This window comes from Cervus elaphus, chromosome 14 (genome assembly GCF_910594005.1).
Source record: "Cervus elaphus chromosome 14, mCerEla1.1, whole genome shotgun sequence".
Taxonomy (NCBI): Eukaryota; Metazoa; Chordata; class Mammalia; order Artiodactyla; family Cervidae; genus Cervus; species Cervus elaphus.
This window is the reverse complement of record NC_057828.1, coordinates 37,416,316-37,438,336: the sequence shown is the minus strand read 5'-3', so window position 1 is coordinate 37,438,336 and position 22,021 is coordinate 37,416,316. Positions and strand designations below refer to the sequence as shown.

Genomic DNA, 22,021 nt, shown 5'->3' with positions numbered 1-22,021 from the left:
ACCACCTGCCAATGCAGGAGATGTAGGATAAGTGGGTGGGTTCAATCCGTGGGTCAGGAAGATCCCCTGGAAGAGGAAATGGCAAATGGCAACCCACTTGAGTTTTCTGGCCTGGAAAATTCCATGGACAGAGGAGTCTGGCTGACTACAGACCATGGGGTCACAAAAAGTTGGACATGGCTGAGCATACATGCATTCATTGAGTCAGGACACAGATCATTTCCAACATAAATATTTGTACAATAACCTGCCTCTGACCCAACCTTTTGTGTCTTTGCCTTTTTGCATCATCATTGCTGATTTAAGCACATCACTGAATGTGCAAGATTATCTAATGGTCAATTACCAAGAGGGTGGTAGAGCAGCCTCCTTATTCAGAGACTTGGCTATACTTCTTTAAATTATTCTTCACATTCTCCTAATCTGCTCTGGTTGAAATAAGACCCTTCCATTTAACATCCATGAACTGTCTGTTCACCCTTCAATGACATTTCTGTTTTATATACTAGCTGTTGTTGTGCTGACACCGGCTGTTACAGTTCTCAACAAGCTACCAAGAACCTAACAAGTAAGGCTGCCTAGAGCTTCTTGTGATCAACAGCATTGCTCACATTTCAGGTTCAATTTTATAATACTGAAAATATTCCCAGATAGAATTATTCAGGAATAAAAAAATCACCAAGAGTTAGTTGTTGTACTTACCTTGAATAAAATATTGAATATGAGCTCCTTGAAGAGACAAAGCCTGAGGCGCATATGCGTGGACCCTTTTGTTCTGTTGCATCTGGCCTGCCATATACACAAGTGACTGATCTCCAGCACTTTCTATGATTTTTTCCTTGCAAAAATCTGATTGTAACTTGGGGACATGCAAAGATTTTTCAAAGGGGAGATTAAAAAGATCCCTCTTGGATTTAGCATACAAGCTCCAACTTGCCATACACAGAGGAGGCCTGGGTTGGCTTCTAGGACACTTTCAAAAGCATCAGTGACGTGGCTTTTGGTTCACACTGTGTTGTTGTCGCTCTGGGATCTCATTCAAGGAGGGTGAGCAGCAACATTCAATCTTGGAATCCCTGATCCTCAGACTGAATATCATCAGATGACTTAGAAGTTTTGCTTTTAACTCTTGACTCTGTTTACTGAATGTAAGAACGAAGGAATGAAACTTAGGCTAGCTCTCTGATGGCAACAAAAATTTCCTACAGGACCATAAGAATTGAGAACCCCAAAAGTAGGAAAATGTGACCGAACTGGTGACAACAATTTTTAATTTTGTAAATATTACTATTGCTAGTACTGGTGATTTAATGATGTAATGTAAAAGGTGAAGAAGAACCAAATAAAATTTCTGTTAGTATAAATAACGCTCAGTAAGTTCAAAATACTTATAATAATTATGATAATAGATAACATGAGACAACTAGAAAATGACAAGTTCATAAAAATAATATTGGAATATATGATGAATTACATATATTGAAAGTAACAGTGCCTTGAATTACAATAGTGATCTTGAACTCAATATCCTTTAATTCCAAAGGATATAAGAGGCTCCAAAGTCATATGTTCCACAGCTGAGAGGTGTACCTCCCTTTTACAGGCCAGTAATTTGCTAAAATATCCTAATGATACGTGATGTTGAACATCTTTTCGTATACTTACTTGCCCTCTGTGTATCTTCTTTGGTGAGGTGTCTATACAGATCTTTTGTCCATTCTTAATTGGTTGATTTGTTTCTCACTGTTGAGTTTTAAGAATTCTCTGTATATTCTGGATACTAGTCAATTTTCAGTTACTTATGTATTTTGATATTATGCTCCCAGTCTGTGATTTGTCCTCTCACTCTCATAACAGTGTTTTTCACAGATCCCAGAGATTTAATTTTAATAAACTGACATCAATTTTTTCTTTCATGCCTTTAGTGTTGAATCTAAAAATATATCACCAAACCAAAGATCATCCAAATTTTCTCCTGTGTTATTCTCTAAGAATTTACAGTTTAGCATTTTACATTTAGGTGAATGATCCATTTTGAGGTAATTTTTAAAAAAGGTGTAAGGTCTGTATCTAGATTCATGTTTTTCTTCCATTTTTTGAATGTGGGTCTTCAGTTCTTTCAGTAACATTCTTGGGGAAGACTATCCTTTCTCCATTGACTTTTGCCCTTTGTCAAATATAAGCTGACTACAAATTTATGTGGATATAATTCTGGGCTCTGTATTCAACTCATGTATTTACGTATTTTCTTATCAGTATTATACTATTTTGATTACAATAGCTTATATGCAGAATACATCATGCGAAATGCTGGGCTGGATGATGCTCAAGCTGGAATCAAGATTTTTGGGAGAAATAGCAGTGACCTCAGATATGCAGATGACACCAACCTAACAGCAGAAAGTGAAGAGGAACTAAAGAGCCTCTTAATGAAGGTGAAAGAGGAAAGCAAAAAATTGGCTTAAAACTCAACATTCAAAACACTAAGATCATAGCATCTAGTCCCGTGTGTGTGTGTGTGTGTGTGTGTGTGTGTGTGTGAATCGCTCAGTCATGTCCAACTCTTTGTGACCCTATGGTCTCTAACCTGTTAAGCTCCTCTGTCCATAGAATTTTCCAGGCAAGAACACTGAAGTGGGTTGCCATTCCCTTCTCCAGGGGATCTTCCCAACCCAGGGACTGAACCCAGGTTTCCCACATTGCAGTCATATTCTCTACCATCTGAGCCACCAGGGAACCTGATCACATTCAGTTCAGTTCAGTCGCTCAGTTGTGTCCAACTCTTTGCAATCCCATGAATTGCAGCACGCCAGGCCTCCCTGTCCATCACCAACTCCTGGAGCTTACTCAAACTCATGCCCATCGAGTAGGTGATGCCATCCAGCCATCTCATCCTCTGTCGTCGCCTTCTCCTCCTGCCCCCAATCCCTCCCAGCATCAGGGGCTTTTCCAATGAGTCAACTCTTCTCATGAGGTGGCCAAAGTATTGGAGTTTCAGCCTCAGCATCACATTACTTCATAGCAAATAGATGGGTAAAAAATGGCAACAGTGACAGACTTTATTTTCTTGGGTTCCAAAATCACTATGGATGGTGACTGCAGCCATGACATTAAAAGACACTTGCTCCTTGGAAGAAAAGCTATAACAAACCTAGATAGCATATTAAAAAGCAGAGACATCACTTTGTCTACAGAAGTCCACTTAGTCAAAGCTATGATTTTTCCAGTAGTCATATAAGGATGTGATAGTTGGACCATAAAGAAGGCTGAGTGCCAAAGAAATGATGCTTTCAAACCGTGGTGCTGGGGGAGACTCGACTTTGGACTGCAAGGAGATCAAATCAGTCAATACTAAAGAAATCAACCCTGAATATTCATTGGAAGGATTGATGCTAAAGCTGAAGCTCCAATACTTTGCCCACCTGATGCAAAGAGCTGACCCATTGGAAAAGACCCTGATGCTGGGAAACACTGAGGCAGGAGGACAAGTGGGCAACAGAGGATGAGATGATTGGATGGCATGACCTACTCAATGGATAAGAGTTTGAAGAAGCTTCAGGAGATGGTGAAGGATAGGGAGCCTGGCGTGCTGCAGTCCATGGGTTTGCAGAGTTAGACACGACTGAGCGATTGAACATGAACAGAGTCCTCTGACTTTGTGGTTTTTTTTCAGTATTGTGGTAGTTATTCTGTGTCATTTGTCCTTTCCATAAATTTTAGAATTAATTTCTCAATATCCACAAAATAATTTGCTGGGATTTTCATTTGGACTATGTTAAATCTATAGATCTAATATTGAAGAACTAACTTCTTCACAATATTCTCTTCCTATCTCCATACATGAAATATTCCCTGCATTTATCATGATCTTTATTTTTTTCAGCAAATAACTGAAATTGCTTCAGTATTTTCCCCATATTAATCTTGTGTATATTTTGTTAGACTTAAATCTATATGTAATAGCATTTAACTTTTTGTGCTAATGAAATGGCATTGTGTTTCTAATTTCAAATTCCATTTGTTTATTGCTAATATATAATAAATCAGTTGACTTCTGTGCATTAACCTTATATACTGCAACTATATTATTGCAGCTTATTAAGTTTAAGAGCTTTGTTGCTGTGATTGTTGATTCCTTGTGATTTTCTACATAGAAAATCATGTCATATGTGAACAAAGACAGTTTTAGTTCTTCCTTACCAATTTCCTCCCCAATTTGTATATTTTTTTTTACTTTATTTTTTAATTGAAGGATAACTGCTGTACAGAATTTCGTTTTCTAACAACAACATGAATCAGCCATAGGTGTACATATGTCCCTCCCTCTTGAGCCTCTGTTCCATCTCCTTCACCATCCCACCCCTCTAGGCTGATACAGAGCCCCTGTTTGAGTTCCCTGAGACATACAGCACAGTTTGTGCATGTTTAATTTCCTTTTCTTGTCATTATATTAGCTAGGTCCTTCAGTAAGATGTTGAAGAGAAGTAGTGAGAGGGAACATCTGAGAGAGAAACCATCTATTAGTAGTATTTCACTGTTAAGTATGATATGAGCTGTAGGTTTTTGGTAAATGTGTTTTATCAGTAAGATGAGGAAGTTCCTCTCTACTCCTAGTTTGCTGACAGTTTTTATCTTTGAATGAGTGCTGGATTTTGTCACATTTTTTCTGCTTCTATTGATAAGAGTATATGATTTTTAAACAGTTGATTACGGAATGTTGAACTAGCATTGTGTACATGGAATAAATTCCACTTGGTTGTGGTGTATACTTCTTACTAGACAATTGTTGGATGCCATATATTCTAATTTATTGAAAAATTTGCAGCTGTAGTTCATGAGAGACATTTGTTTGCCTTTCCTGCAGTGACATCGTCAAGTTTGGGTATTAAAGTAATGCTGGGTTCATAGACTGAGTTATTCATAGGAAGTAGGCCCTCTGCTATTTTCAGGAAAAATAGTAAAAGAAAAAAAATTGGTGTAATTTCTCCCTTAAATGCTTGCTGGAATTCCTCAGTGAATTCATCTGGGATTTTGCTATTTTGGAAGGTTATTTGTTTTATATTTAAATTCTTTTGTTGAATAGATGGCTTAATCTTTAATAATAGATACAATCCTATTCATTAACACACATAGGCATAGTCATATTAATTACTTTTTGGGTGAGTTTTGGTAGATTGTGTCTTTCACAAAGCTTATGCATTTCATGTAGTTTTTCATATTCGTGGGCATAGAGTTGTTCACAACATTCCTTTCTTATCAAATTAAGGTCCATGTGATCAGTGGTAATGGTTCCTCTTTTATTTCTGCTATTAGTAATTTGTATCTGCTCTCTAACTAGAGGGGCTTCCCTGGTGGCTCAGACTGTGAAGAACCTGCCTGCAATGCAGGAGACCTGGCTTGATCCCTGGGTGGGGAAGATCTTCTGGAGAAGGGAATGGTCACCCACTCCTGTATTCTTGCCTGGACAGAATTCCATGGATTGAGGAGCAAGTTTATCAACCTTACCGATTTTTTTCCAACAACCAGCTCTCAGTGTCATTGTATTTCTCTATCACTTTACTGTTTTCAGTTTCACTGATTTCTGCTCTAATTTTTATTTTCTTCTGGGTTTTTTCTAGTTTTCTAATATTAAATTTAAATTATTGACTTTAGGTTTTCTTAATGTATGTATCAATGCATGTATTTATAAACTGCCAAGCACAACTTTCACTGCATCCACAAATTGTGATAACATGCATTTTCATTTAACTTGAAATATTTTACAATTACTCTTGAAACTTTTTTTTGACCCATACATTATTTAGAAATGTGTTGGTTAACTCTAAGTATTTTGTTGTTTTCCATCTATCTTTCCACTACTGGTATCTAGTTTAATCCCACTGTGGTCTGGGAATATTTCATATAATTTCCATTAAAATTGTTTTAAATTTGTTAATGTGTATTTTGTGGCCCCGAATGTGTTCTTTCTTAGTGCGTTCCATGGGAATTTGAGGAGAAGGTATATTCTGCTGATATTGGATGAAGCAGTTTATGATATCAATTAAATCCAGAGGATTAATGGCACTCTTTGGTTCAGTTATGTTCTTACTGATTTTCTGTCTGTTAGATCTGTCAATCAATACAGAGGTGTGCTGAAGACTACAACTATAATGGTGTATTTGTCTATTTCTCCTTGTAGTTCTATCAGTTTTTGTCTCATATTTTGATGCTACTGTGCACACACATTAAGGATTGCTATGTCTTCATGAATAATTGATCTCTTTATCATTACATAATGTTGCTCCTCATCTCTGATAATTTTCCTTGATCTGGAGCTGGCTTTGCCGGAAATTAATACAGCTACTCATTGACTACGCTAAAGCTTTTGACAGTGGTTCACAATGAACTGTGGAAAATTCTTGAAGAGATGGGAATACCAGACCACCTGACCTGCCTCCTGAGAAGCCTGTATGTAGGTCAAGAAGCCACAGTTAGAACCGGACATGGAATATGGACTGGATCAAAATTGGGAAAGCAGTACATCAAGGCTGTATATTGTCACCCTGCTCATTTAATTATATGCAGAGTACATCATGTGAAATTCTAGAATCAAGATTTCTGGGAGGAACATCAATAACCTCAGCTATGCAGATGACACCATCCTTATGACAGAAAGTGAAGAGGAACTAAAGAGCCTCTTGATGAAAGTGAAAGAGGAGAGTGAAAAAGTTCGCTTAAAAGTCAACATTCAAAAACCAAAGATAATGGCGTCTGACCCCATCACTTCATGGCAAACAGATGGGGAAACAATGGAAACAGTGAGACTTTATTTTCTTGGGCTCCAAAATCACTGCACCCAGTGACCACAGCCATGAAATTAAAAGACACTTGCTCCTTGGAAGAAAAGCTATGACAAACCTAGAGAGCATGTTAAAAAACAAAGATATCCCTTTGCCTACAAAAGTCTGTACAGTCAAAGCTATGGTTTTTCAAGTAGTCATGTATGGGTGTGAGATTTGGACCATGAAGAAGGCTGAGTGCCAAAGAAATGATGCCTTTGAACTGTGGCCAAAGAAATGATGCCTTCGAACGGTTGGAGAAGACTCTTGAGAGTCCCTTGGACAGTAAGGAAATTAAACCAGTCAATCCTAAAGGAAATCAACCCTGAATATTCATTGGAAGGACTGATGCTGAAGCTGAAGCTCCAATACTTTGGCCACCTGATGAGAAGAGCCGACTCATTGGGAAAGCCCCAGAAGTTGAGAAAGACTGAAGGTAGGGAAAGGGGATAACAGAGGACAAGATGGTTGGATGACATCACCGATCCAATGGACATGAGTTTGAGCAAGTTCCAGGAGATGTTGAAAGACAGGGAAGCCTGGCATGCTGCAGTCCATGGGGTTGCAAAGAGTCAGACACAGCTGAGCAACTGAACAATAACAACTCCACCTATCTTTTGACTAGCATTAGCATCCCTTTACTTTCTCCATTGCTTTACTTTACTTTTAATCTGTACCTCTGTCTTTATACTTAACATGAGTTTCTTAATACATAATTAGGTCTTTGTTTTCATTCACTCTGACACTCTCTCCCTTTTAATTGGTGTATTTAGGCCCCCACTATTTAAAGAGATAGTAATATAGCTGGATTAATATTTGCCATATTTTTTTCACAGTTTTCTATTTGTTGCCATTGCTCTGATTCTTTTCCTTTTCATTATTTTTTCTATTTTTCTACCTTCTATGTTTCCCATTGAGAATTTTTACTATTCCTTTTGTTCACTTTTCTTAACATATTAATTCTATTTTATTTTAAACTTTCCTTTCGGTTTGCAATATATATTTACATCTAATCAGACTCCTCTTTCAAATCACACTATACCACTCCATTCAATTACCTTATAATAGATTATTCCCAATGCCTTCTCCTTTCTGTACCTTTAAACTGCTTGTACTCATTCCACTTACCCTTAATCTATAAGCATAGAACACACTGTTGCTGTTATCATTTGAATGATAATTAAAAATAAAAAAATAGATCTGAGTTTCTGATCTATATAATTTCCTTCCTTCTGAAGATTTTCTACATTTCTTTCAAGTTTCCTGATGACAAAGTTCCTCAATTTTTGTTTTTCTGAGACAGTGTCCATTTCTCCTGTGCTTATAAAGGATCAGTTTGCTGGATAGAATTCTAAAGTTTTGTTTTGTTTTTTTCTTTCAACACAAAATATTTCACTCTACTCTCTTGCTTATATGACTTCTAAAGAAAAGTCTGATGCAATTGTTAATCTCTTTCCTCCCTATGTAAAGTGCTTTTTTTCCTCTGGCTTCTTTGAAGATTTTCACTTTGTTTCCACTTTCTGAAATTTGAATGTGTTATGTCTAGGTTTAGATGTTTTGATATTTACTCTGGTTGGTGTTCTCTGAGCTTCCTGGCTCTCAGTTAGCTATTAATTTTCAGAAATAATGGGTCATCACTGCTTCAAATATTTCTTCTCTTCTTGCTCTCTTCTTTGTCTTTCTGGTATTCCTATCATATGTATGTGACCCCTTTAGTAATTATTTCACAGCTTTTGTCTTTTTCATCCTTTTCTCTTTGCATTTGGGCTTTGGAAATTTCTACTGACATTTTTTCAAGCTCACTGATTATTTGCTTGGCCATGTCCAGTCTATTTATGAGTGTACCAAATGCACTCTTCATTTAATGTTAAGGCATTTTTTATTCTAACATTTTCTTCTGACTCTTAGACTCTTCGAGTTTCTAGATTTCTGCTTATACCTCTATTCTTTATTCCTTTATGTTGCTCATTTCCTCCATTAGAAGCCTTAGCACATTTTTCATATTTGTTTCAAATCCTTGGTTTGCTAATTTCAACATCTTTCCCATATTTGAGTCTGATTCTGATGCTTAATGTGTCTCTTTGAGCTGCTTTTTTTTCTTTTACTCTATGTGCAATTTTTTGTTGAAGCCAGACATCATGTATTGGGTAAAAGGCCCTGAGGTAAACAGGGGTTTACTGTATCGTTTTATGCATATCTAGCTAGAGGTTAAGCTGTATTTACTGCTTTCTTTTGTTATATCGGAGGATAAACTTTCCTCTGCTTTCCTTGTTTTTGTCTCCCCAGTTGTCTTCAGGTTTCCCTTAGGCTGTTAAAACACAACATTATTTATTTATTTTTGGTTGTGCTGGCCTTCATTGCTTCAAGGGCTTTTCTCTAATGTGGCAAGTGGCGAGGGCTGGGGCTGCTCTTTGTCGAGGTGCACAGGCCTCTCACTGCAGCGGCTTCTCTAGGGCTTCTGGGCTTTAGTAGTTGCATTCCCGGGCTCTAGAGCACAGGCTTAATAGCTGTGGCACACGGGGACTGGCATGAGGGCTCTTCCTGACCAGGGATCACACACATGTCTCCTGCATTGGCAGGTGGACTCTTGTCCACTGAGCCACCGGGGAAGCCCTCCATTAGGCTTGCTAAGTAAGGACTGAGATGCGCAGTTTTTTCCTTTGCAGTTCCCTCTTGTTTAGACTGTTAATCTTGTGGTTGGTGCAGAGGGAGTGGGAGCATGACTGTGGTTCTAGGATTAGATGCCGTTCTTTTCCCGAGCCTGTGCTCTGGGGCTGTAATCTTTACAAATTCCTCTCCAACTTTTTTTTTTTTTTCCTCACTTGGGTGAGACCAGGATTAGAATTTGGTATTTCCTTTTCTTTGTGTTGGTGAGGTTCCCATATAACTCTGATCAGTTTCTCTTAAAGGCAGCTTTTGTTAGGAGGATGAAAATGTTCTGAGAGTATTTGAAAATAGTTCCTTTTTCCCTTCCCTTCAGAGATGTATAAAGGGATTTCTCTTCGAACTTCACTGTGAGAATCTGGTAGAATTGGAGGTAAAACTCACAAGTGTGTGGTGTCCCCTCAAGACCGGGCTCCCTTTGAATCTTAACTTTCAAGTTTGTCTTCTCTGAATCTCCAGCAATTTGTCAATTACAGGTTAAGTTTCTTACCCAGTATTGGTTCCTTGGAGGTTTCTGCTCTTGGGTTTCTAGTAGGTTGTGATTCTCTGTATTCACCTCTCTGTCTCTCCAGTTTTGGGGACTCACAGCATCTTGCCTAGTGACCTCATTCTGAGATGAATGTAAGAAAAATTGTTGATTTTCAGTTTATTCAGCTCTTTTTCATATTGTGAGATTGTGAGTGACAATTTCCAAGATCTGTCAATGCTGGACTGGAAGTCTTGATTCAGTTTTTAAAACTATTATTGATTTTTCTTACTGTATATGTAAACACATTAAATTTTAATTTTAAAACAGATTAGCATAAAAAGATAAAATCAACAGAATTTCAGCATTCATAAATAAACTACTGTTGATATTTATGTATATATCTTTCAGTCTTCTCCCTACACATCTGCCTGTCCCTCTGTCTTGTCTATCTATCTAGCCACATATCTATCCATCCACCTACCTATCTATTTATTTATGCGTCTTGCAACAACCGAAGAATTAAAATGGACCTTTGGACCTAAGAATGTAAGATTGTATGCAAATATGTGGTCATATTACCTTTTAAAAATTGTTTGAAAACTTAATAGGTAAAAATATAAATGTTTCCCATTACATTTTTTACTTCTTTGATATTTTCTCACTGATGTATGAGTTCTACAGATAAATAAGATTACTCCTTTTTTATATGTGATAACATATAATATCATTCACCTTGTTTCTCTATTTTATTTTGAGCTCTGCATTGCTTTTGAACCTAAATTAAAGAGACTGAGTTGATGGTTTTGTGTGATAAACGAAAGTCTGGAGTAACTTAAGCTGAATCATGAATATAACAAGTTAGTGAAAATAATAAATTGAAAATCAAAATTATGGATAAAATAATAGAGTGTTAATACTATGGAAGTTAATTTAGCATCAGTATATAATGAAACCCTCTACTGTCATGTAACAGAATACTAATACAGTAATGAGGATAAACAAATTACAACTATATACAATAATATGAAAGACTCTCAAAAGAAGATGTTTGAATATGAAAAAAGTGACATTAATAATTCCATTTATATAAAGACAAAAATAAGCAAATCCATGGTATGAGAAGGTACCATGGTATCCATGGTATGAGAAGGTACCACTGACTGAGGCAGCAGTGAGTGGAATGGTCTCTGGCAGGGCTGGCTCTGGGATCCTGGTGTCTTTGTTGTTGTTCAGTCACTCAGTTGTGTCTGACTCTTTGTGACCCCATGGACTGCAGCATGCCAGGCTTCCTTGTCCTTCACCATGTCCTAGAGCTTGCTCAAACTCATGTCCATTGAGTCGGTGATGCCGTCCCACCATCTCATCCTCTGTTGTCCCCTTCTTCTCCTGCCTTCAATCATTTCTAGCATCAAGGACTTTTCCAATCAGTTGGCTCTTCTCATCAGGTGGCAAAAATATTGGAGCTTCAGCTTCAGCATCAGTCCTTCCAATGAATATTCAGGGTTGATTTCCTTTAGGATTGACTGGTGTGATCTTCTTGCAGTCCAAGGGACTCTCAAGAGTCTTCTCCAGCACCGTAGTGTGAAGGCATCAATTCTTTGGCACTAGGCCTTTTTTTATTGTCCAGCTCTCACATTTGTATATGACTACTGGAAAAACCATAATTTTGACTAAATGGACTTTTGTAGGCAAGATAATGTTTCTGCTTTTTAAAATGCTGTCTAGGTTTGTCACTGCTTTGCCAGTCAAGGCTGGTGAACTGGTTCTGTTCAATTCATGAAATTTCATTGTGCACTTAAGCTTCGTGCAATTATCTGTATGTAGGCCATCCTTTAGAAAATTATTATTGAGATACAATTGACATATAACATTATATTCACTTCAGGTGTACAACATAATGATTCAATATGTGTATATATTGCAAAATGATATTACAATATACATATATATTGCAAAACCAGATAATAAGTCTATTTAACATTCATCACCACACAATTTAAACTTCTTTCCTCATGATGAGTATTTTTAAAATCTACTGTCTTAGCAACTTTTCAATATACACTTTGGTATTAGTGACTAAATATGATTCTACCCATAAGTGAAATGATATTGTATTGGTCATTCTCTAGCCTATTTCACATGCCCATGCTGTCACAAATGGCAAGATTTCATTCTTTTCATGACTGAGTTATAAATGTGTTTGTGTATGTACATATGCGTACACACTTACATATGTACACACATAAGGGACACTCATTTTACCACACTTTTTATTGTTCTTAACAGATGTCATGTGCATGTCAGTGCCCAGTCATGTCCCACTCTTTATGCAGCCCCATGGATCACAGCTCACCAGGCTCCTCTGTCCATGGGATTTTCCAGGCAAGAATAGAATACTGGAGTGGGTTGCCATTTCCTCCTCCAGGGGATCTTCCTGACCCAGGGATTGAACCCACATACTTCTCTTGCATCTCCTGCATTGGCAGGCAGATTCTTTACCACTGTGCCAGCTGGGGAGCTACAGATACTGCATTATTGTATGAACTGAAGGGGTTTGTGTCAGCCCTGTGTCAAGCAAATCTATCAACACCATTATTCCCGCAGTACTTGTGCATTCTGTGTCTTTGAGTCACAGTTTGGTAATTCTCACAATATTTCAAAGTTTTTCATTATTGTTATATTTGTTATGGTGATCTGTGATCTTTGACACTATTACTATGACTTGCTGAAGGTTCAGATGATGGTTAGCATTTTTGAGCAGAAAGTATTTTTAAATGAAGGCATGGACATTAGTTTTCAGATGTCATGCTATTGCACAGTTAATAGATCACCGTATCATGTAAACATGACTTTTATATATACTGGTAAAGCAACATTCTGTATGATTTGTTTATCGTGGTGCTCTAGAACTAAACCTACACTATTCCTGAGGTACGCCTGTGTCCCACATTTTCTTTATTCACTCACCCATCAATGAACACTTAGGTTGCATCTATTGTAAATAATGCTGCATTGAACATGAGGGTGCTTTTTTAAGTTCATGTTTTCATTTACTTTGGATAAATACCCAAAAGTGGAACTGCTGGATCATACTGCAGTTTTATTTTTAATGTTTTGAGTAACCTCCTTACTGTTTCCATAGTGGTTGCACCAATTTACATTCCCACCAAGACAATGCACAGAATTACTTTTGCTCCATATGCTCACCAACACTCATTATCTCATCTTTTTAGAGCTGCCATTCTAACTGGTGTGAGGTGCTCTTTCATTATGGATTTGGTATGCATTTCTAGTATGTATGGTATACTTCAATACACATTTTAAAAAAATATCTGTATCTTAACCTAATACCAGGTTCCCCCCTACCCTCCACAACAAAAATGTGCCAAGGGGATGCCTGCCATAGTGTATATGCAAGAATATTTATAATTGTGGTCTTGTGCTTTATAGTTTGGGGTATAAATAATGTTCACCCACAGTACTGTCTCAAAGTATAACCCTAGAGCTCCCACAGGTCACTATGGATTTCCAATGTGAGAGAAGAGGTGATTCACTCTATATGGCTGACTGTACCTTGCACATATGAATATGCCCAGAATTAAACTGGCCCAGGTTCCCTACATTCCATCTCTTTAGATCAACTTTCAAAGTCATGGTTAACTAACTTGATGGCGGGAGTCCTTTCACAAAGAACACATATATAAAATCATCATATTGTACACTTTAAGTATCTTACAATTTAGTTTGTCAAGTACACCTCCATGAAGATGAAAAAATGTAACTAACAAACAAAAAACCAAAGTCAGTGCTAAGGATATAAAATTGCACCAACGTAGGGCCGTGAGGAACAAGTTTGGTTCCAGATATCAGCACCATTCTACTTTGAAAGGCCAGTTCACTAGACTTTTTTTCCCTCCATGATAGTTGTATTTCCTTAGAATCACTTAGCTCTAATTCAGTAGGTTATAAAAACTTTGAATCTTATTGAACTTCTCAAACTTTTTATGCAAATCTATAACCTCTTCTTGAGACACTTTTAAACCCCAAATTTTAATGGGCTTTGTATATACACACACATACTCCACCGGAATTCTCTACACTAATTTATGAAAGAAAGAAAAAGATTTACAGGAAATGCATACAAAATTTCAGACAAACTCTCTGATCTTCAAGAAATTATAATCTTAAAATATTAAAACAAGTACTAGGAAGTTAGTGTCAATGAAACTCTTCAGCACTGTGACAAACAGAATTTTTACTTCAGTTTAACTAGTCGCTCAATGGAGAAGGAAATGGCAACCCACTCCAGGATTCCTGCCTTGAGAATATCGTGGATGGAGGAGCCCGGTGGGCTACAGTCCAGGGGGGCAAAGAGTCGGACACAAATGAGCAACTTGGCACCCAACTAGTTGCTCGAACTCAGTTAATATAGACTAAGATGTTAGATCATTGCCGACTCAATGGACATGAATTTGAACAAACTCTGGGAGACAGTGGAGGAGAGAGGAGCCTTCTGTGCTGCAGTCCATGGGGTCGCAAAGAGCTGGACATGACTTAGTGACTGAACAACAAGAATCCATTAGCCCTTGAAGGGGCTTTATAAAAGTATCAAAACACTAAATACACAAGTCAACCCGAATCCCAAATTATCTTTGACATTTGTTACAATTTGGTCTATTTCCCCTACTATTATCTTGAGTACAGTAAGTCCCCTACATATAAATGAGTTCCGTTCCAAGAACACCTTGGGAAGTCTAATTTTTTTCGTTAAGTCCAACATTTTTAGCCTATGTACCCAACTAACAAACACCACTGGCTATCTAGTACTGCACTGTAACAGGTTTACAACACTTTGCACACAAATAATACATAAAAACAAATAAAAAATAAAGAAAGCATTTTTAATCTTACAATACAGTATCTTGAAAGGTACAGTAGAACAGTACAACAACTGGCATGTAGGGCTGGCATCAAGTGAACAGGTAAGAAGAGGTACTGACTGGAGGAGAGAGAGGAAGTGGGAGATGGTAGAGCTGAAGGACTGTCAGCAATAAGAGATGGTGGGCAAGCTGAAATTGCATTCATGCCTAAAGTTGATGGCAAAAATTCTGGTTCCTTGCTGGATTCAATTCTATCTTGTTGAAAAAATGATCCAGGGATGTCTGGGTAGTAGCTCTTTTTTTCTCATCATAGATGACATGGTAGCACTGGATTTCATTCTGAACGGCTGCTATAATCTTCATATACCATTCTGTGTTTGGGTCCTGTGCCTCAAAAGCTAACCGTGCCTTCTCAAATAAAGAAAATCCCCCTGCCATTTCCTGTGTTGTAAATCTCTTGTTCACTAGTTACTTCTTCTTTCTCTTGTTCCTCTTGGTCCTTTCTCTGGGCTCCAATTCCATCAGGTTTTCATCAGTAAGCGCCCCGTGCTGCGCAGCAAGGAATTCAGTGAAGCTGCCCTCTTGTAGATCGATTAATAGCTTGAAATAAACATACTGTACTAATGTACTGTATACATTACTGTACAGGAAAGCACACAAAATCACAACCACTATCCATCAGAGGATGCGTGCATGTGACAATGTACGCCAGACGAGTGAACTAACTTACATGTTCAGACATGAGGGCGCACATTCTCAAGTTTGCAACTTGAAGGTTCATATGTAGGGACTTACTGTAGTTAGTGTTTGACAATTCTGCTTGGAGTCCTTAATAACTGAAGAGTCCTTCTCAGTGTTATGACTTTTTTTTTTCGGGAGTAAACATGGACATATTTAGGGAAGCTAAATTTATTTCAAAAAGGTATTAAATGCAATAAATGAGTATATTGTGTTAAGTGACTTCATTTTACAAAAATCACATTACATATATTTTCTACATCTCTAAGTATAAACTCGTAATATTTTATAATATTCTAAGTATACTTTAAAGATTCTGAGCTTCTTTTTGAGATTTCTCCTTCCTGACTATATTTCTGACTGTTTCCAACCTATTTTAATTAAATAAATGGCAGCATCAAACCAGATCAAATCAAAGCAAACCAAACAAAATGCAATATAGTATATCACCTTGACTTAAACTAGTAAAAGCTTTTCTAGTTTACTAAGTAAACTAGTTAGTAAAATTAGTAAAAATTAGTAAAAAAGTTTACTAAGGATTAATTGTTCTCTGCTAAGGTTTAACAGTAGGATTATGCAAGAGGAAATAAAATTTAAAAAATCAATAAATAGTACTGCTAGGATAACTCCATTTTTTTTAAACAAAGATACTTAAAATATTCATAAATCTAAAGCAATACAGGAAAAATATAATTATATAGCTTAAAAGTGTTTTAATTAAATTGTGTTATAAATCTGTGAAATTTGAATAGTCTTTTATTCCAATGAGAATATTAATATCTATACTTTAAAAACATGCAGTAGTGTGTTCACAATTTTGTAATAAGACTTTTTCAAAACCAAAATAAAAATAAGGACATTTTTGTAGGTATAGTTATCTTTGAAAGTTCTTCTTCTTATTGTTTAACTAACACTACAGTCAATGAATAGAAATATAGCTTGTGTATTTTGCTGGGGAAATAGTCATTAAAAGCTCTTTTAGGAGTGTCTTGCGTAACAATCCTGGCAGCATCACCTCTGTCAATTAATGCTCAGTAAGCACTCAGAATTCTAAAATCCAGACACAAGGCAGGACCTGTGTGATTGATACAGCCTCCTGACAAGTGTCATCACTTCACATGTACCTGCAACCACTTAAAAAACATTTCTTTAATGGGATACAAAGTTGTAATATAAAAAATAAATAACTGAAGGTAGGGTTGGATTAGGTGCATTCCATTCTCAGAAACATGCAGATAACCCAAAGCTCTATTTTTCTTTTCCTTCTAGGAAATAAACAGTAACCAAGAATTGCATAACATGTTCATTTTAAGAGATATAAAGCCCCGCAGAAGCATCCACAAATTGAATAAGGGAAATGGAACTAACAGCTTCAGGGTGGTTTCTGCCTCCAGGTGCTCTTTGGGAGGACATTCTAACTGAACATATAGTGAAGGGTACAGCAGGGGCCCCCTGGGGATGGGGAACATTCATATGTGCCTTGCTCTGTGGAGAATGAGGACTGGAGCCTACTCATAGTGGTTACAGGGCACATAGAAGGCATGGGACTGGCTGAGTATTTCCTGGGCGACTGAACTGGCAGGTGTGTTGAGGTGGGATCAATTTACATGATCTGAGAGCATGAGTTTTTTCTGTGGAATAGATGTGGGCAGAGAATGGGATCTGACATGGAGCAAGTCCTCTTGAGTTGCCAAGAGTCATCAGATTCAAACTAGGTTAGAGATGGGCCATCAGATGTCCAGGAGCATAAAGTGTACGAACATGAGGACATAACTTATTAACCAGTTTCTAGAGATGGCTTAAAACAAGCAAAAATCCTACTTTATATCCTTGCAATACTTATGCATGTGACCTCACAATTCTTTTTACACTATGAGCAATTAAACTCAAGCTGAATTTTGAGACAGTTAAGTCTCAATTCTATTTTTTGTGAATTCAAAAAAATTTCATATGAAATCTGACAGTTGGATTAATATCTAGAATTTAAATATATATAAAATTTTAATTTTAATCATATATATACATATATATAGACATATGTATACAAACCTTTGGAAAACAGACCTATTTTGGCCAGTTCCCACAGGTAGTTGAGAGGAAAATTTTAAGATATTCTCAAAGAATCTTAATTCATCTCTTGCTGTGATCCTGTTATTTGATAATACTATATAAATATCATTCTCTAGGTCTGTGTTTAAAGATATATGCTCATAACCATTGTTTAACTCCTTACACAAAGATTTCTGGTATTAATCAAGGTTGTTTGTTATTTGTTACTCTGGCTTATATGGTTTAACATTACTATTACTATAACATTACTGGATAAGTAAACCAGGTAAGTTATTGTATGTATATTCAATGACCAGTTACATCAATAGAAGTATGAGCTGAACTGAAGCAGAGCCACCTAAAATGTTTCCATTAAAGCTGACACTCAAGGCAGGCTATTAGTAGGTTTTAAAAAAGAAACATTAGTGGAGGAATAACATTTTAACTCATACTTTTACTATAAATTCAGAAAAAATGTAGATTGGAAGCCATGCAAAACTACTTTGTTGCAGACTTCTTTCCTTCAAGTATGAAAGTATCAAGCACCTCAGAAGCAAAAAGTGAGTATGCAAGTAATGTCATGTTGGAAAAATGCAGTCATATAAATTAAATACTATACTATTGAACTCTAGTCACTTTATATAAAAGTGGCACTCTTCTCCTAAATTCACCAAGACTTCGGGGGTGGGGGGAAAGGAGTGACTACATTCTCCCTCTACTTTCCAAAGGCTGAAATTATGAATTCAGACAATGTTGGTGCATGTGATGCTCACCACAGGTCTGTGTACATCCCAGAACGCTCTCTCTTGACTATCAAGGATCTTCCTTTCAATCTTGTCTCTCTTCTTGTCCACTCTGTTAACATCACAACAATGAACAGTAAGCAGTGTTAATCACAGTGCCTCTGTGGACAAAAGGCCACGACTTGAACAAATCTTCCAAAGACTCACAAGGACTCACTTTGCTTGTGCTTCTGCTTGCATAAAAATGAACTCCCACTTCCGGGCAAATGCTCTCTGTAGCCTGGCCAAACTCTCCTGTAAAATATACCATGGAGAAGACATTCTGGAGCTCAGCCTTACTGTGCTTCCTTCTAGTTTATCTACCATATGTGAAAAGTGAAAGTGGAAATCGCTCAGTCGTGTCCAACTCTGCGACCCCATGGACTACAGAGTCCATGGAATTCTAATTCTCCAGACCAGAATATTGGTGTGGGCAGCCTTTCCCTTCTCCAGGAACTCTTCCCAATCCAGGGATCAAACCCAGGTCTTCCACATTGCAGGCGGATTCTTTACCAGCAGAGCCACAGGGAAGCCCCAAAGCTATCTGTTTCTGCCCAGTTGTACCATATGTACTTACCAAGAAAACAAATCAAAGTTTCTTGGAGTAAGTGTACTTGGAATGATAAGTCATGCTCACTAAATGCAGCTAATCCTCAAATTAACAGTCATAGAGGACATAGGAAAGCCTATTACAAACATCAATATTAGTGAATATAACAAAAAACCCCCAATACTAAACTTACATTAAAAAGTGCTCAAGAAAAAAAAAAAAAAAAAGTGCTCAAGAGTAATCCATTGGATTTTTCTCTGCCCATTTTACTGAACAAGAAATCAATATATTTCTACTACTGATTCAATAAGTTTATCTGGTTTTTGAGAAAAATGTAAACCTTTGGCCCCCTACTACCCATTTATAGATAGTGCCTTAAGTTTAGTTAATCAGAAGATAGCAATCATCTAATTACAGATTACATGAGGTCAATTTAATCTACTGATGATGACCAACCTAAAGATTTTCCAAAAACCATTTTCCCAGTGTAAACACTCTTTAATTCTCTAAGTTTGGATATCTTCATTATATATAGTATATGTATGTACCCACATACATATATATATATAACATATACATATGTATATGTATACACATAAAGATTTTGGGCTTCCTGGTGGCTCAGTGGCAAAGAATCTGCCTGCCAACACAGGAGATGCGGGTTCGATCTCTGGGTCAGGAAAATCCCCTGAAGAAGGAAATGGAAACCCACTCCAGTATCCTTGCCTGGCATAAATCCCATGGACAGAGAACCCTGGAGGGCTACATTCATGGAGTCACAAAGAAACACAACTTAGTGACTAAAAACAAATGACAACATACATAAAACTTTTACATTAAAGTCAATTTTAGCAAATAACACATACTTCCTACTTATTCTCCGAATTTGTGTATTTAGAATTTCATCATCATCACTGTGAATGATGAGAGGAAGTAAGCAAGTAAGGGATATAGTAATTATGCTGTCCCTCCCTGGAAATCTGATCTTTAAGATTCATGAATGTAGAAAGTTCAGAGTGCCCAGAAATGACCATAGGCCTTATTCTTGCTCATCTTACGCCTTTCTTTGCCAGGAAGTCCTTGGTACTTACAGCTTCATAGTCGGCCAGCTCCAGCCTTGCTTTGTTTTGCATTGTTCTTTTGCAGAGGTAAACCGCTGAAAGGGGGAAAAAAACACAATCATTTCTTGCCTGCTCATTTACACTGAGGCACTAAAAATAAAAAAAACAGAGCATTATAAACCAAAGCATATTGGTCTTTGTCATTTTTCCACAAGTTGTAAATTTCTGATTTTATCATTTTTTTGGACGAAACAAATAATCTGTAACATCATTACTGAAATTCAGTGAAGAGAAAGTGTTAGTTGCTCAGTGGTGTCCAACTCTGTGTGACCCCAAGGACTGTATCCTACCAGGCTCCTCTGTCCATGGAATTCTACAGACAAGAATACTGGAGTGGGTTGCTATTCCCTTCTCGAGGGGAATCTCCTCAACCCAGGAATTGAACCCAGGTCTCCTGAATTACGGGCGGATTCTTTACTATCTGAGCCACTCAAACACAGTGGCAATTTTAAAAGGTGCTATAAGAAATAGACACGTTTAGAACCTTGGTTACCATTTCATAAATCATTAAAAGTTCTCTCAGGGTACTGTCCTAGCCTCTAGACAGGATTTAACCTCCAAAAAGCGCTCAGCAAGTGCTCAGTCATGTTCCAGTGATTCCATTCTATGAAATTCCTCTTGACACATTTTAACTCCAAGGCATTTCATCTGGTGGTTTGAACTGAACAGTCAGTCAGCTGGGCAGAAGAATTCTAGGTCCTTTCTTTAAACTAAGCAGAGACGCTATTCTTTCCCAGCTGGTAAACTATATCTAAAAGAGAAAGGTTTATGATGGCTTTGCAATTCTGGCCCTTTGCCTCCCATGCCAGGAAATCAGCCTGAGGAATAGTACTGGAGCTTGACAAACAGCATGGTGATTGGGGAGTACAGTGTGTTATCACTTACTTTTATGATAACAGGTGCCCAAAGCGTCACAGAGAAGCTAAGGAGCAACAGCAGGAGACTGAGCAGCCTTGGAATAATATTTCTAGGCTTGAAGAGACTTTAACAAGAACCTGACACCTTAGACTTAGCATGAAAGCATAGCTCAGGTCAGTCACAGAAAACTTATCTTGCCAGAATTTGTTCTATAACAATGATAGAAATTCAAAGGCACAGCACATTTGTTTTTATTTTGTTGTTATTGCTCAGTGCTAAGTCATGTCCAACTCCTTGCAATACCAAAGACTGTAGCCCATCAGGCTCCTCTGTCCGTGGGATTTCCCAGAGAAAAACACTGGAGTGGGTTGCCATTTCTATGTCTGGGGGATCTTTCTGACCCAGGGATGAAACCTGTGTCTCCTGCATCGCAGGTGGATTCTTTAGCACTTAGCCACCAAGGAAGCCCCGCAATTGGTGTGTGTTGTGTTTTAGTCACTAAGTAGAGTCCGACTCTTGCGACCCCCACGGACTGTAGCCTGCCAGGCTCCTCTGTCCATGGGATTCACCAGGCAAGAATACTTAAGTGGGTTTCCATTTCCTTCTCCAGGGGATCTTCCTGACCCAGGAATTGAACCCAGGTCTCCTGCATTGCAGGCAGATTCTTTACCAACTGAGCTACAAAGGAAGCCCCACATTTGGTATATGTCTTTAATAGCTGAGAAAAGTAGCAGCTATTCAATATATTATTGAAAGTCTTTACTGAATGCTCTGCTAAGTTAGATATCAGCAATCTTCTATTTATCTCACTTTTTCGTGCGTTGAAAACTTGCCCCATAACTTGTGACCTTGACTGGACAAATACTGTCACTCTCTGGAACTCAGCTGCCTCATCTTTAGCTGAAATGGTCAAATTGGATGACCTCTCAGGTTCCCTCCAGCTCTGAAATTCCATTACTGGACAAAGTCATGATTTCACACTGACATGGACATTCTGAGTCAAGGAAGAGTTGAAGGGCATGCAATTGGTATGCGAAAAGAAAATCTGGATCCCTGCCAGGTGCTCAAGTTTACTCTTTGACTTCACCTTTC

General features: G+C 37.6%; 1 protein-coding gene across 7 annotated transcripts in view; it reads right to left on the bottom strand.

Moving 5' to 3' along the window:
- The window catches only part of RGS7 (regulator of G protein signaling 7), a 469,633-nt gene that overhangs the window by 63,592 nt on the left and 384,020 nt on the right, over positions 1-22,021 (bottom strand). For all 7 annotated transcript variants that reach the window (XM_043923595.1, XM_043923593.1, XM_043923591.1 and 4 more), the window contains 3 exons: positions 20,042-20,106; positions 18,579-18,655; positions 18,392-18,473 (listed from right to left, as the gene is read on the bottom strand). In XM_043923595.1, coding sequence (XP_043779530.1) covers positions 18,392-18,473; positions 18,579-18,655; positions 20,042-20,106 — 224 coding nt within the window. The remainder of the gene's footprint in view (positions 1-18,391; positions 18,474-18,578; positions 18,656-20,041; positions 20,107-22,021) is intronic.